We start from the raw sequence: 14,520 nt of genomic DNA on the forward strand, positions 1-14,520 counted from the left end.
GAAAGAAAAGGAGGACTCACTAGAAAAGCAGCTAAGTGATACAGAGGCATGCAATATGACAGAAAAAGAATTCAGATGAAAGGTCCTAGAGTGCATAAACCGGATGGAGGAAAAAAATCAACAACTTATGCAAGAAGCAAGAACAAACAGATGAAAAAATCAATAAATTATGTAAGAACCAAGAAGAAATGAAGAGTGATATAGCTGCAATAAAAAACACCATTGAAAGTTTCAACAGTAGATTGGGAGAAGCGGAGGACCGAATTAGCGAATTAGAAGACAGGAAAACAAAACACACCCAAACTGAACAGCAATTGGAGAAAAAAATTAAAAGACAGGAGGAGAGCCTAAGGGAGCTTTGGGACAACATGAAACGAAACAACATATGAATAATGGGGGTGCCAGAACAACAGAAAGAGGAACAAGGATTAGAAAACCTATTCGAAGAAATATCAGAAAACTTCCCAGAGGTGGGGAAGAAACAAATCACACAAGCACAGAGAATCCCAAACAAGGTGAACCTGAAAAGACCCACACCAAGACATCATAATTACCATGGCAAATGTTCAGGACAAAGAGAGAATCTTACAGGCTGCAAGAGAGAGACGGAAAGTTACATTCAAGGGATCTCCCATTAGATTATCAAATGATTTCTCAATAGAAACACATCAGGCCAGAAAAGAATGGACGGAAATTTACAAAGTGATGCAAAGCAAAGGACTGAACCCAAGAATACTCTATCCAGCAAGGCTATCATTCAAAATTGAAGGGGAAATAAGAAGCTTCACAGACAAAAAAAGGCTAAGGGAGTTTGTCACCACCAAGCCAGCAATGCAAGAAATGCTAAAGGGACTGGTGTAAAAAGAAGAAATAAAAAGCTCAGAAAGAAAACAGCCACACAAAAAAAGAAATGGCTACAAACAAGTACCTTTCAATAATAACTTTAAACATAAACGGACTAAATGCTCCAACCAAAAGACATCGAGTGGCTAAATGGATAAAAAACATGACCCATACATTTGCTGTCTACAAGAGACCCACCTCATTAGAAGGGACTCACACAGACTGAAAGTGAAGGGATGGAAAAATATCTTTCAGGCAAATGGCAATGAAAAAAAAGCTGGGGTAGCAATACTTATATCAGACAAAATAGACCTCAAATTGAAGGCCATAACAAGAGATAAGGAAGGCCACTTCATAATACTAAAGGGATCAATACAACAAGAAGATATAACCCTGATAAACATATATGCACCCAATGCAGGAGCACCCAAATACATAAAAAAAACTCCTGGAAGATATCAAAGGAGAGATCGACAACAATACAATCATAGTAGGGGACTTTAATACACCACTGACATCACTGGATAAATCCTCTAGACAAACAATCAGCAAAGAAACAGCAATCCTAAATGACTCAGTAGATCAGATGGACTTAATTGACATCTTCAGAACACTTCACCCCAAAGCCACGGAATATAAATTCTTCTCAAGGGCTCATGGGACATATTCAAAAATAGACCACATATTGGGTCACAAACAAAGTCTCCCCAAATTCAAGAAGATTGAAATCATACCAAGCATCTTCTCAGACCACGATGGCATAATATTAGAACTAAACTACAATAAAAACAACCCAAAATACTCAAACACTTGGAAGCTGTATAGCATGTTATTAAATATTGATTGGGTTACCAATGAGATCAAAGAAGAAATTAAAAGCATCCTGGAAACTAATGACAATGAAAACACAACAATCCAAAACCTATGGGACACAATGAAAGCAATCCTGAGAGGGAAGTTTATAGCTCAACTGTTTTACTTCTTATCCAACCACCCAGGCCCCAGGCTTCAACAGCTCCTTTCCTTCCCATTCACTTTTCTCTTGGATAACAGCCCATTCTCGCATTCCTGCCACTTTCACTGCAATAGACTCTCAACCAATCATCTGTCACCCCTTATTGGTAATGCCCTGGCGACTACCCTCTCAGCGTGGAGCTCAGAACCGGGAAAAGGAACCTCATACCCTTTTGTCCACCACTTTTCTCTATACCTTTCAGCTTATCTCCATGATCAGGGATTTTTCTTCCTCTGTGGGAAAAACACAAACATACATCTGCCTCCTGATCCAACTGGACAGGAACCTGTTCCCTCATCTATCTCTCACCCAATGTAGATGTGTGTTGTATGTGTGTTTCCCCACATCCTGCGTGGTTTAGGGTTCAGGATCTGGAAGAGGAGCCGCACACAAATGAAAGAGAAGAGACAAGAGATAATTTGGAAATATTGGGGGGCCAGGCGGGCAAGTGCAACTCAAGGGGAAGGACCTCCACTGGTGCCTAGGCCTTGCCAGCCTTTTATTCAGCTTTGGTTAAACATAAAGCCCTTAGGCAGGCAGGTAATAGCAGTAATAGACAGGCTATCAAAAAGGTCAGTAAATATTAGAAGGATTTACTCTGAGACTATTTGATCAGGAAATAGCTTGAGCTTCCATTGTCAGGACTAGACAATCGGTGCATAACTCAGGCCCTGCCGTGGATACAAGGGTCACCAGCCTTCTGGGATCCTTGTTTGCACTTCTCTGCTAGTGAAGACAATGGGTGGCGTCCTGCATCTCCCGCAGATGTGGCCCCCAATAATCAGTCTTTACCTGTCCCGGTAGCTTTTCATATCTGGCACAAAAGGGCAGCCCAGATAACCCCTCTCCTCCTAACCCTCGGCATCACAGCAGGGCTGGAACTGCCATAGGGAGCTTAACCACTGCTCTACCTATTTTGAAATCCTGTCTCAGGATCTACCAGAAAGCTGTGGATGCACAGCAAGGGGCAAAACTGGGAAAGCAAGAACCTGGCCCCCAGGGTAACCTATCCACCCTTTCATATCACTGGTCAGGCGACTTAGACCCCTGAGCTTTCCCTCCCTAAAGATAACGTTTAGGCCTCAGGTGTATTTCAGCTCCAGGCCCAGAAAAGCAGCCAAACCAGACAAGTGACACTGTGGCAACCTCAGGACCAGCATTTACCTCCCAAGTCACTCAGCAGGACCGTTTTTGAGCCTTCACCAACAAGTCTCTCAGGGAAATCATGCTGCTGCTATCCCTCTTCCAGTCCACCACTATCAAAGTCCATTCCCTGTGATCTCAACGTCCCCCCCTCAGCAGGAAGTCAGTACAAAAGATAGGACCTTCCTCCTTATTCCATAAAACAAAAAGGCTAGAATGTTAGGTCTGATCAAATAAGTGAATCCATACCCTCTCCCCTGGTTACTAACCTTTAGGCCACTTCACAATGGACATTCCACTTGCTTAGACCACTTTCCACTTGCTAAGACCATTATCTCTCCCCTCCGGAGTTTCCCAGAATCCCCACCTTCACAGAGAATTCTCCACCCAGAAAAAGCCTGCCTAGAGTCCTTAAAAACCTCTGACTCCCCGTCTTTGGGGACTGGTGCCATTTGGGGGCTCAGCCCATCTGGTCTCCAGATGACCTTATAAAGTTATAATCCCTTACCACTTTGGCCTTGCGTGTTTCTCCTTTGAAAACCCTAACAATGTGTCTCCCAGAAACAGGCCTACCTTAGCATCTCTGTCATGTTTGGCCACTGAGCTGTGAAAGCAGCAAGGCCTTGGCACAGGTGCATTGGTGCATTTCAGAGCACAGCAGCTGGGCTCCTTGGTCAATTAAGCTCCTTGTTGTGTGGGTCTGTGAGGTGCATTCTCAGAGACACCTCATCACCTAGCAAGGGGCAGAGCTGGAATTCAGACAGGTCTTTTGGTTCCAGAGACTAGGGCACAGCCACTGCACTAAGAAGGCATCTCTCGGGGCTACAGAGGTTGCAATAAGTGCTTCTCTATCATGTGGAAGATTTATATGGAGGTTGACCAGGCTGGTAAGAGCCATCAGGCTCCTTTAAGGAGTTGGCGCTTCCTTGTCCAGCAAGTAGTTTTCAGTAAACACACTCCAGTGACTGAGTCTGCTGTTCTGGCTACGACAGGTACAGGCTAGGTCCAAGTAGCTTTGAAACCATCATCTAACTTTTCAAAGAAGAAGAAAACAACTGCTTGACTTAGGGCCGTTTGTGGGGACCAACCCTGTTCTTGCCACCCCTCTTTGGTCTGCGTTTCCAGGGGCCCTAGACCTCCCCTACCAGGGCCCTCCACCACTGGCTCCAGCAGGGGTGGGGCAGTTCCTGGCCTTGGGGGCAAAGGTAGAGGCACTTAGAGACCCGCTCCCGGGGGCTGTCCCACCTGTGGACCCTCATCTGCCAACCCTCTCCCCCCAAATTCCCCCTTCCTGTATCCACAGCCGCACCCTGGAAGCCCGGGTTCCAGGCCCCAGGAGGCGAAGGCACAGCCGGAAACTGGCCCTTTAAAAAAAATTATTTAATTACTTAATTTATTTTTGTGTTTGTGGGTTTGTTACTAGTATATATGGCTCTTATTAGGTTCTGGTACATTTCCTCTAACCCCACTTCACTGTTAATTTTATTTATGAATGAATGCTGAATTTTGTCAAATGCTTTTTTTGTATTCTTTAAGTATGATTATATGACTTGTTGTTGTTGTTCATGTGGTGTATCAGGTGATTGATTTGAGAATGTTGAAGCTGCCTCGCATCTGGGGAATAAATCCCACTTGACCATGGTATGTGATCTTGTTAACTTATTGCTGGATTGGTTTGCTAATATTTTGTTGAGGATTTTTGCATCTATGTTCATCAGAGATATTGGCCTGTCTATTTTGCAATCAGGATAATGCTGGCCTCATAAATGGAGTTTGGAAGCCATTCCTTCTCTTAATTTTTTGGAATAGTTTGAGAAGGCTACGTGTTAATTCTTTTTTTTATTTTTTTTTTATATGTTTTATTGATTTTATACAGAGAGGAAGGGAGAGAGATAGAGAGTTAGAAACATCGATCAGCTGCCTCTTGCACATCTCCTACTGGGGATGTGCCCGCAACCCAGGTACATGCCCTTGACCGGAATCGAACCTGGGACCTTTCAGTCTGCAGGCCGACGCTCTATCCACTGAACCAAACCGGTTTTGGCTTAATTCTTTTTTTAAACTTGGTGAGATTTACCTGTGAAGCCATTCAGTCCAGGGCTTTTGTTTGTTGGGACTTTTTGATTACGGATTCAATTTTATTAGCAATCGTATGTCTATTCAGATTTTCTGTTTGTTCTTATTCAGTGTTGGAAGATTGTATGTTTCTTGGAATTTATCCTTTTTTCTAAATTTTCAAATTTGTTGGCATTTCGTTGTTCGTAGTATTGTCTTCTAAGTTTTTGGATTTCTCTGGTGTCGTTGTCACTTATCTTCTTTCATTTCTAATTTTATGTATTTGGGTCCTATCCCTTTTTTTCATGACTCTAGTTAAAGTTTTATTAATTTTGTGTATTTTTTTCCAAAGAACTAGCTTTTGGTTCCATTGATCTTTTATAAATTTTTAGATCCTATTTTATTGTTGGTTATTAATTTTTTCAAATGAGGTTTTATTGATTTTAGAGAGTGAGAAAGAGACAGGGGTAGAGAAAGAGAAAGAGAGAGAGAGAGAGAGAGAGAGAAACATAGATCTGCTGCCTCCTGCATGCCCCCCGCTGGGTTTCAAGCCCTAGCAAACCTGGACATCCTGGCTTATTCCCAGATTGGGAATTGACCAAGGACCTCTTGGTACATGGGTCGACGCTCAAAAATTGAGTCACAGTGGCTGGGCTACTCATTTCTTTATTATTTCCTTTATTTGGCCTGTATTTGTTGTTGTTTTTCTAGTTTCTTTAGGTGTAAGGTTAGATTTTTTTTCTTCTAAGGTTAAAAGTGGAGCTCTTTGGCTGTAAAGATCATCTTGTAGGGTGAGTCTTGAGACCTCATGGTTTCCATGGTGCAGGTGGATGCAGCGACACTAAGTCTATTCTGCCCCTTCTGTTTGTCATGATGGAGACTACAAGAACCACCTCCTCTTACCCCTTAATGTCTCACCAGTGGATTTCATGAAACCCAATTGAATCTTCTCTTCTGATTGTAATATATAAAACTAGAGGACTGATGGATGAAATTCGTGCAAGAATAGGCCTTCCTCGCCGAACCGGTTTGGCTCAGTGGATAGAGAGTCGGCCTGCAGACTGGAGAGTCCTGGGTTCGATTCCGGTCAAGGGCATGTACCTTGGTTGCAGGCACATCCCCACTGGGGGGCGTGCAGGAGGCAGCTGATCGATCTCTCTCATCGATGTTTCTAACTCTCTATCCCTCTCCCTTCTTCTCTGTAAAAAATCAATAAAATATATTTTTTTTAAAAAAAGAATAGGCCTTCCTTCTCCCGGCTGCTGGCACCGGCTTCCCTCTGGCACCTGGGACCCGGGCTTCCCTCACAGCCCCGGCTTTGTCTGAAAGGACATCTGGTCTAATTAGCATATTATGCTTTTATTATTATAGATAAGGTACAAAACTTCCATTCTCCAGAACAATATCTCAATCCATTGACATTTTGCTTCCTGACAATAAACTCACAAATATTCTTGTGAGGTGTGAATGATTCTTACATTGATGGAACCCAGTTTTCAGATAAATCTCATTATTGCTGGATTAAACTGTGTAACTGTGGTGGCAACAGGAATGGCACCAGGTGTCTGACTGGGCTCAGAACAAACGTGGGTTCAGCAGCCAGGGTACTTGGGTTCTGGCTACAAAAGAATTCAGAGCAAGACCCAAAGAGTAAGAGAACACTTACAGGGTAAATTACAGAGGTAGGAGAAGTAAGTCTTAGAAGAAATGGGCTTAGGAAAGGCATTAAGGAGGTAAAGAAAGTGCCCTTGGAGCTTGGGAGCACAAGCTAATGGTAACCTGCCTGGGGGAGGAGGAGAAGGAGGGGAAGGGAAAGGTACAGGTGTGCTCCAGGGAGGGAGAGCGCACTGGGTCCTCCTTCCTAAAGGTTTTAAGGGTGGAGAGTTCAGGGGAGGTCCCAGGGGAAGAGCTGAATGGAATATTCTGTAGCTTTCCAGGTGTGTCCATTCAGGGATGTGTCCTCCACTGATGGATTGGCCGGCACCAGGGCGGGGGTCATTATTCAATGCAGCTGGTCCTGATGTCAGCCCTGGCATTTTGCTGCTTATTGGGCCTGGAGCTGAAATACAAAGAGGCATAGATGTTATCTCTAGAGAGGAAGATCAGGGGGTCCAAACCGCAGGACCAGAGATCTGCTAGAGGAGGAAAAGTCACCCTGGGGACCAGGCCCCACCCTACAATTGGTTGCCCATTGCTGGACACCTGGGCTTCCCACCCTGGTGACCTCTGTGCCTGGCCCATCTCCCTACTCTGGGTAGGTCTGTGGACCTGCCCACAAGACAACCACAAGTAAGGGGTGGCTCATGGCCTCAGAGGACCTTGACTGAATCACCAGTGGAAACACATTTTTTCATGTGAAAAACATTTTCTAAAGTTAACCATTCTAAATGCACAGAAGTCACTTTTCATATTGGAAATGATGGTTTGTTTCTGGATTCAATGCTCTTTTTGGGAATCTGACTGTAGTTCTGGAAGGTACCACCCTAAGGCATCCCTGGTACCTGAGCCTGTGCACCTTTTTGGCAAATGCACACGTCACACTCCAGTTGTCAACAAAGATGAAAATGGAGCCAGAGTCATTAGGTGCCTTTTCAGTGTGTGTGTTTGCAAGGAAGGACCACTGTTCCCTGGGGCCTCTCAGCGCTGCCTCTCAGTGCAAATGTCCCTGGACAGGAGATCTGGCTGCTTTGGGCTCAGGCCTGTGCACCTCAGGCGCTAGGGGGCGTGTGGTGCGTAGTGAAGGTCAACGGAGCTGGGTGCCAGGTGGGTGGGGGCGGTGGGGGCCGTTGGGGCGGTGGGTGGGGCTACGCTCTGCTACTACGCGGAAGTTCAGTCAGATCTCATCTCCCTTGTTCTGTCCTCATCTGCGATCTGTAAGGTGGTGGGAGCTGCGGGCGGGACTCGGGAGGTCCAGGAACTAGAAATGGTGAGTGTGCGGCCGGGCGCGGGGACGGGGCGGAGGGGCGGGTGGAGCCGCCGTGGCGGGACCGTCTCTCCACGGTCAGGTCCGGAGCCTGCGGACCCGAGGCGCCGGGGGCTCCGCTGAAACTGCAGGCCCCTCGGGCTCGCAGGGTGGGGCCCAGCCGGGACCCGGGCGTCCAGTGTGTCCCCGCGGCAGGGCCTTGGGCTGCGGAGCGGGTCTTGGCAGCTCTGCACCCTCAGCTCCGCAGTCGGTGCGGTGACCACGGGGAGGGTCATTGGGGACAATGGTGACTCGGTCTCCGCGGTTCGTGCATGGGAGGAGCTGTGGTCTGTGGGGTCCCCTGTCCCTCCTTTCTCCCCAGAAGGACCCCGTTTTCTCCTGAGTTTAGATGTTTGTGGAGCAGGCTCTCAAGTCCACCCCCTGTCCCCCAGGCCTAGCTCTGCAACAAGTGCCTGCATTTCCAGTCTCTCCCCCGAATCCTAACCGCCATCTTCCTTCTCTGAGTCACAGCGTCTTTATCAGCTATTTGTTTTGTGGTGCTTTTCAAACGGTTAAAACAAACTTCAGCTGCATAAATTGGAAGGTCTAACTGGCTTGATCCCCATTCACGAATCGGGCTGCATCCCATCTAGGAAATAGAATCTCAGAGCAGCTGTTCACAATGGAAGGCGTTTCCAATAGGCAGAAAAGAAGTGGCTTTGAGAGGTTATTAGTAAAAGAAAAGAGGGGATTGCTTCAGGCAGGGTCACCCTTCCTTAGGGGAAGGAACAGCAGGAGTCTTTCTACAGATTAGTGTTGAACAGCAAGTTGCAGAGTGACTGGGTTAAAATTTTACTCCTGGGAGAGGTTGAAACTGCAGTTACATACAGTCCTGCACCCCTGAACCTGGGGAGGACATCTTGAGGCAGTTTTGTTGTTTTCAGTTCTCTTACAAACCTGCATGGTGTAGCCTGCTACACACCTAGGCCATATGGTGTAGCCTGTGGGTCCTAGGCAACAAACCTGTGCAACATGCTTCTGTACTGAATGCTGTAGGCAATTGTAATACAGTGGTAGGAAGCATTTATGAAAAGGTGCAGTAAAAGTGTGGTGTGCAAGGTAGAAAATGGTACATCCGTGTGGGGCACTGACCCTGAATGGGCTCCAGACTGGAGGCTGCTCTGCAGGAGTCAGTGATTGGTGAGTGAATATGAAGGCCTAGTACGTTACTGTACCCGACTGTAGACTTTATCACACTGTACACTTAGGCCAAGAAATTTACAAAAATCAGATTCAATCAAGTCCAGGATTCAGTGATGCAATCAAAAGGCACAGTCAACACAAAACTTCTGAGGCTGCTGCCCGCATAAAACAGCATACTGCTTCACAGCAAAGTTTTCTGTCACTAAGTAGAAAGCACACAAAGATAAAGAGGATAGTATAGCAAATGCATAAACCAGTTTCTCATCATCAAGTATTCTATGTAGTGAGCGTAACTGTGTGTGCTGGACTTTCATAGGACTGGCAGCATAGCAAGCTTGTTTACACCAGCATCATCATAAACATCTGAGTAATGCATTTCCCTATGACATTGTGATGGGTGTGACATCACTAGGTGATTGCAGTTTTTCAAATCCACTGTGATCTTTTTTTTTTTATAGAAAGGTGTAAGGCACGGCTATAGGGTTAAGCCTCTGACTGACCTGTTGGCAAAGCCACAAACAAGTCCCAGCTCAGAGGGCACTGTCTTGTTAGCATAGTTGGGCTTGACCTTATGATGCTCCCTAGATCCTTCCTGGGTAGCTAATGGGCTGTGGGAGGTGCAGCAAGTGCTGCCAACACAAGTGAAACTCGTAAGAACACTGTAACTGTGGTGACCACTACCTTGTTTACCTCTGGCTATGAAATAAAGGCTCAGCCTGCGTCTGGATCTCTCTGTGGCCTCAGCCAGGCACAGGAAGATCCACTAGACCCAGCTTATTCTCTTTGTCTGTCATTTCTTCATCCTTCACCGCCCCCACTCAGGCTTTCGAACCCTTGGCTGAGCTGACTGGGCACAGAAAGGATTTTATTTTTCATTAAGTTACAATTGACATTCAACATTAGATTAGTTTAAGGTGTACAGCATAAAGATTTGATATTTGTATGTAATGCGAAGTGCTCACAATAAGTCTAGTTAGCATGTGTCATCATACATAGTTACAGAATATTTTTTTCTTGTAAAGAGAACTTTTAAGATTTACTCTTGGCAACTTGCAAATCTGAAATACAGTATTACTAACTGCAGTCACCATGCTGTAAGCTGTATTTCCATGACTTATTTTATAACCAGAAGTTTGTGCCTTTTGACACCCTTCATTCATTTGACCCCCAGTGCACCCCCGTATACCACTCCTGGAACCTCTAGCAACCATCAGTCTGTGCTCTGTATCTATGGAGGTGCTTTTTTAAAGATTCCACAGATAAGTGAGAACACATGGCATTTCTCTTTTTCTGACTTATTTCACAAAGCATCCTGCCCTCAAGGTCCATGAATGTGTTGTTACAAGTGGCAGAATTTCTTTTTCTAATGGCTGAATAATACAGTAATAGTCCTCTGTGTGCGTATGTGTACCATTTTCTTTTTCTTTGTTTTAAAGTATTACATATTATCTCCTTTTTTCCAGATTGACCCTGCCCCCTGTCACTCTCCCCCCCCCCACAAGCCCCAGTGCCCATGTCCATTGGTTATGCTAATGTGCATGCATACAAGCCTGTGGTTGATCTCTTAACCCTCTCCCCTCCCTTGCCTTCTCTCTGAGGTTGGACTGTCTGTTCAGTCTCTGGATTAATGTCTGTTCATCAGTTTTTGTTCATTATTTCCTGCATATGAGTGAGATCATGTGATATTTCTTTTTCTCCAACTGGCTTATTTCGCTTAATATAATGCTCTCCAGGTCCATCCATGCTGTTGCAAATAGTAAAAGTTCCTTTTTTATAGCAGTGTAGTAGCCCATTGTGTAGATTGTAGATGTACCACAGTTCTTGAATCCACTCATGTACTGCAAGGCACTTAGGCTGTTTCCAAATCATGCACCATTTTCTTTAAAACAATTTTTTTAAAATTCTCACCCGAGGATATTTTTCCATTGATTTTTAGAGAGAGTGGAAGAGAAAGGGAAAGACAGAAATATTGATGTGAGAGAAACATATCAACTAGTTGCCTCCTGCACGTGCCCCGACCAGGGCAAGGCTGGGGGAGGGCCGCTTGCATCCAAGGTGTGTGCCCTTGACCAGAATCGAAACTGGGACCCTTCAGTCCACAAGCCGACGCTCTATTCACTGAGCCATACTGGCTAGGGCTTAAATTTCTTTTTCAATAAGTCAACACAATATATTAGTTTCCAGTGTCAACATGGTGATTAGACATGTACATAAGTTACAAAGTCGAATACCCATGAGATATCACACATGGTTAATAGAATATTATTGACTATATTTCCTGTGCTGTACTTTACATCCCCCTGACTATTTTGTAACTACCAATTTGTGCTTCCTTTTTGTTGTTGTTGTTTTTGTTTGTTAATCCTCACCCGAGGATATTTTTTCTTTTTTTGTTGTTTAAATATATTTTATTGATTTTTTACAGAGAGGAAGGGAGAGGGATAGAGAGTTAGAAACATTGATGAGAGAGAAACATCAATTTAGCTGCCTCCTGCACACTCCCTGCTGGGGATGTGCCCACAACCAAGGTACATGCCCTTGACCGGAATCGAACCTGGGACCCTTTAGTCCGAAGGCCAATGCTCTATCCACTGAGCCAAAGTGGTTAGGGCCTGAGGACATTTTTCCATTGATTTTTTTAGGGAGAGTGGAAGAGAGAAGGAAAGACAGAGAGAAACATTGATGTGAGAGAGAAACACATCAATTGGTTGCCTCCTACAGGAGCCCCTACCAGAGCTGGGCGGGGGAGGAGCCTGCAACCAAGTTACATTCCCTTGACCGGAATCAAACCTGGGACCCTTTGCTCTGCATGCTGATGCTCTGTCCACTTAGCCAAACCGGCTAGGGCGTGTACTTCCATTTTTGGTTTTTTAAAACATATCAGTTATTTAATCGGGTTCTCATAAGAAATTCAGAACACCAGTTTGTGAGGATAAAGCCCATTGGTGAGAGTGAACAGAGAGCGGAGGTAGCCCTGGAGCTGAGGAATAGCTTTGATTTTTGGCAGAATTTGTGAGTCCACAGCTTTCTGGTCAACCTTGCGCTATTCTGTAATCTCGTATTTCTTACTCTGTGTCGAAGATCTCACCCTCCTGGTGTCTGGGCTTGTGCAGCTGCTGCTTCTTGAAGTAAGCATCACTGAGATGTGTGGGGATTTTCACACCACTGATATCAATTTTGGTGGAGGTGGATGTCAAATTTCTGGTGTGTTCTACGAAGAGGAACTCGATCGAGGGACAGAGGTCCAGTCACAAGTAGCAAGCCACTGCCCAGCTGCTTCAGGAAAACCACCCTCTTGCCTCTGTGGCGCCCAGTGAGGATGATCAGAATGGTCCCAGGAGTCATGCTGGCCCGCAGTCTCCGCACATGTTGACTGAAGGGTTTCTTGCCGTGGTTCAGCAGCTTTCGGAGGCACATCTTCAGTAGGATAATATCTAGGCATTTTGCGGAGTTTAACCACTCGGGTACCACCATTCATTTTTTTTAAGGGTATTGGATTTAAAAAATATATATTACTGATTTTTTTTACAGAGAGGAAGGGAGAGGGATAGAGAGTTAGAAACATCAATGAGAGAGAAACATCGATCAGCTGCCTCCTGCACACCCCCTACTGGGGATGTGACCGCAACTAAGGTACATGCCCTTGACTGGAATCGAACCTGGGACCCTTCAGTCCACAGGCTGACGCTCTATCCACTGAGCCAGACCAGTTAGGGCGGGTACCACCATTCTTGTCGCCACCAACTGGTTTTGTGACAGTAGCAAGAACTTTCTCCTTCTTTTTCTTTTCAATCCTGGATTTAGGGGCCGAATACTTCTTGTACATGGCCTTTCTCGAATACATAGCTGACCGGGAGAATCTGCCAATTCCTCTGACGAGGACGGGGTTTCGGCTGCAGTGGGGCTTCACCTTCTTAGGCGCCTTAACCTTCCGCCGGCATCCGCCTTCTTGGCTTTAGGTTTCTTCTCCTTAGTGTCAGGCTTCTTCTCCTTCGTATCTGGCTTCTCAGTTCTCTTTTTACCCGCCATCTTGCAAGATGGGAAAGAAAGCTACTTCCATTTATTTTTTTTAATTTTCTTATCGTTGACATTATTACATATGTCACCTTTTTTCCCCCCATTGACCCTCTCCAGCCCTCTCCCTTCACCCCCCCATCTTGTCCCCCACCCCAGGTGTTTAGCAACTTACCGTCTGTGTTATGGGTTATGCATACATGCATGCAAGGCCTTTGGTTGATTACATCCCACCCACCTTCCCCCGCCTTCCCTCTGAGATTCTGCACTCTCTTCCATGCTTCCATGTCTCTGGATCCACTCCTTCTATCGGTTTATTTTTTGTTACTTAGATTCCACACATAAGTGAGATCACATGATACTTGTCTTTCTCTGAGTGACTTATTTCACTTAGAATAATACTCTCCAGATCCCTCCATGCTGTCTCAAAACTTAAGAGATTATTCTTTTTTTACTGCTGCATAGTATTCCATGGTCTAAATGTACCACAGCTTCTTTTATCCACTCATCTACTGATGGGCACTTCGACTGTTTCCAGATCTTAGCTATTGTAAATTGTGCTGCTATGAACATAGGGGTGCCTACATTGTTTCTAATAGATGTTTCTGGGTTTCTTAGAATATATTCCTAGAAGTGGGATGACTGAGTCAAATGGCAAATCCATATTTAATTTTTTAGGAAACTCCATACTGTTTTCCATGAAGTTTGCACCAATCTGCATTCCCACCTGCAGTGTAGTAGGGTTCCCTTTTCTCCACCTCTGGGTTTTTGTCACTTGAAACATCAGTGGTGGCCCAGAGCAACGACAGGGGGGAACAGCGGTCTGAGGCCAGGTGCTTTAAAACTAAGGAAGCCCACCACGCCCTTGAGCCTGCCAAGGGAAGTACTTGAAGGCCCACTGATCTTCCTGGGGAGCCTCCCCCTGCAGGTGTCCTACCTGCTCACACCCTCCATGGAAGGGGCCTTTATAGCGAGAGAAGCTACAGCCCTGGAGAGCTGGGGAAGCAAGTGCACCTGCGGGAGGGGGTGATGCCCCTTCTGAGGTTTTAGTTGTGGTTCCCCTGGGCCTGTTTCTAGGCATCGGTTGAAGTTTTGCATCCAGGGTGTGGGTGCGCATTGAGAAAATGTGGGAAAGTCAGGAGTGTGTGTCCTGGGTTAGGGACTGTGAAATTGGGAGTGCATTTGGGTCAGAACCTTACACTGAATCCAGCTGAGCACCCCCTCACTGTGAGCTGAAGCCTGAGAGAGGGAGCACGTCTGTTGGCGGAGGCATGGTGGGAGCAGCACCTCATGTTAGACCCGTGGGGTTGGACTGGATCTGGGTTCAGCAACATAGGTGCTTGAA

The 14,520-nt window shown here is 45.7% G+C and overlaps 1 protein-coding gene and 1 pseudogene across 2 annotated transcripts in view; one reads left to right on the top strand and one right to left on the bottom strand.

Moving 5' to 3' along the window:
* The first annotated feature begins 7,878 nt into the window (after window positions 1-7,878).
* The window catches only part of LOC102427385 (zinc finger protein 791-like), a 22,097-nt gene continuing 15,455 nt past the window's right edge, over window positions 7,879-14,520 (top strand). For both annotated transcript variants that reach the window (XM_014445527.2, XM_023744409.1), the window contains exon 1: window positions 7,879-7,982. In XM_014445527.2, coding sequence (XP_014301013.1) covers window positions 7,980-7,982 — 3 coding nt within the window. In that variant the 5' untranslated portion in view covers window positions 7,879-7,979. The remainder of the gene's footprint in view (window positions 7,983-14,520) is intronic.
* On the bottom strand, window positions 12,064-13,190 carry LOC102426762 (annotated as a pseudogene).

The sequence above is a fragment of the Myotis lucifugus genome, unplaced genomic scaffold, assembly GCF_000147115.1.
Source record: "Myotis lucifugus unplaced genomic scaffold, Myoluc2.0 scaffold_462, whole genome shotgun sequence".
NCBI classification, from domain to species: domain Eukaryota; kingdom Metazoa; phylum Chordata; class Mammalia; order Chiroptera; family Vespertilionidae; genus Myotis; species Myotis lucifugus.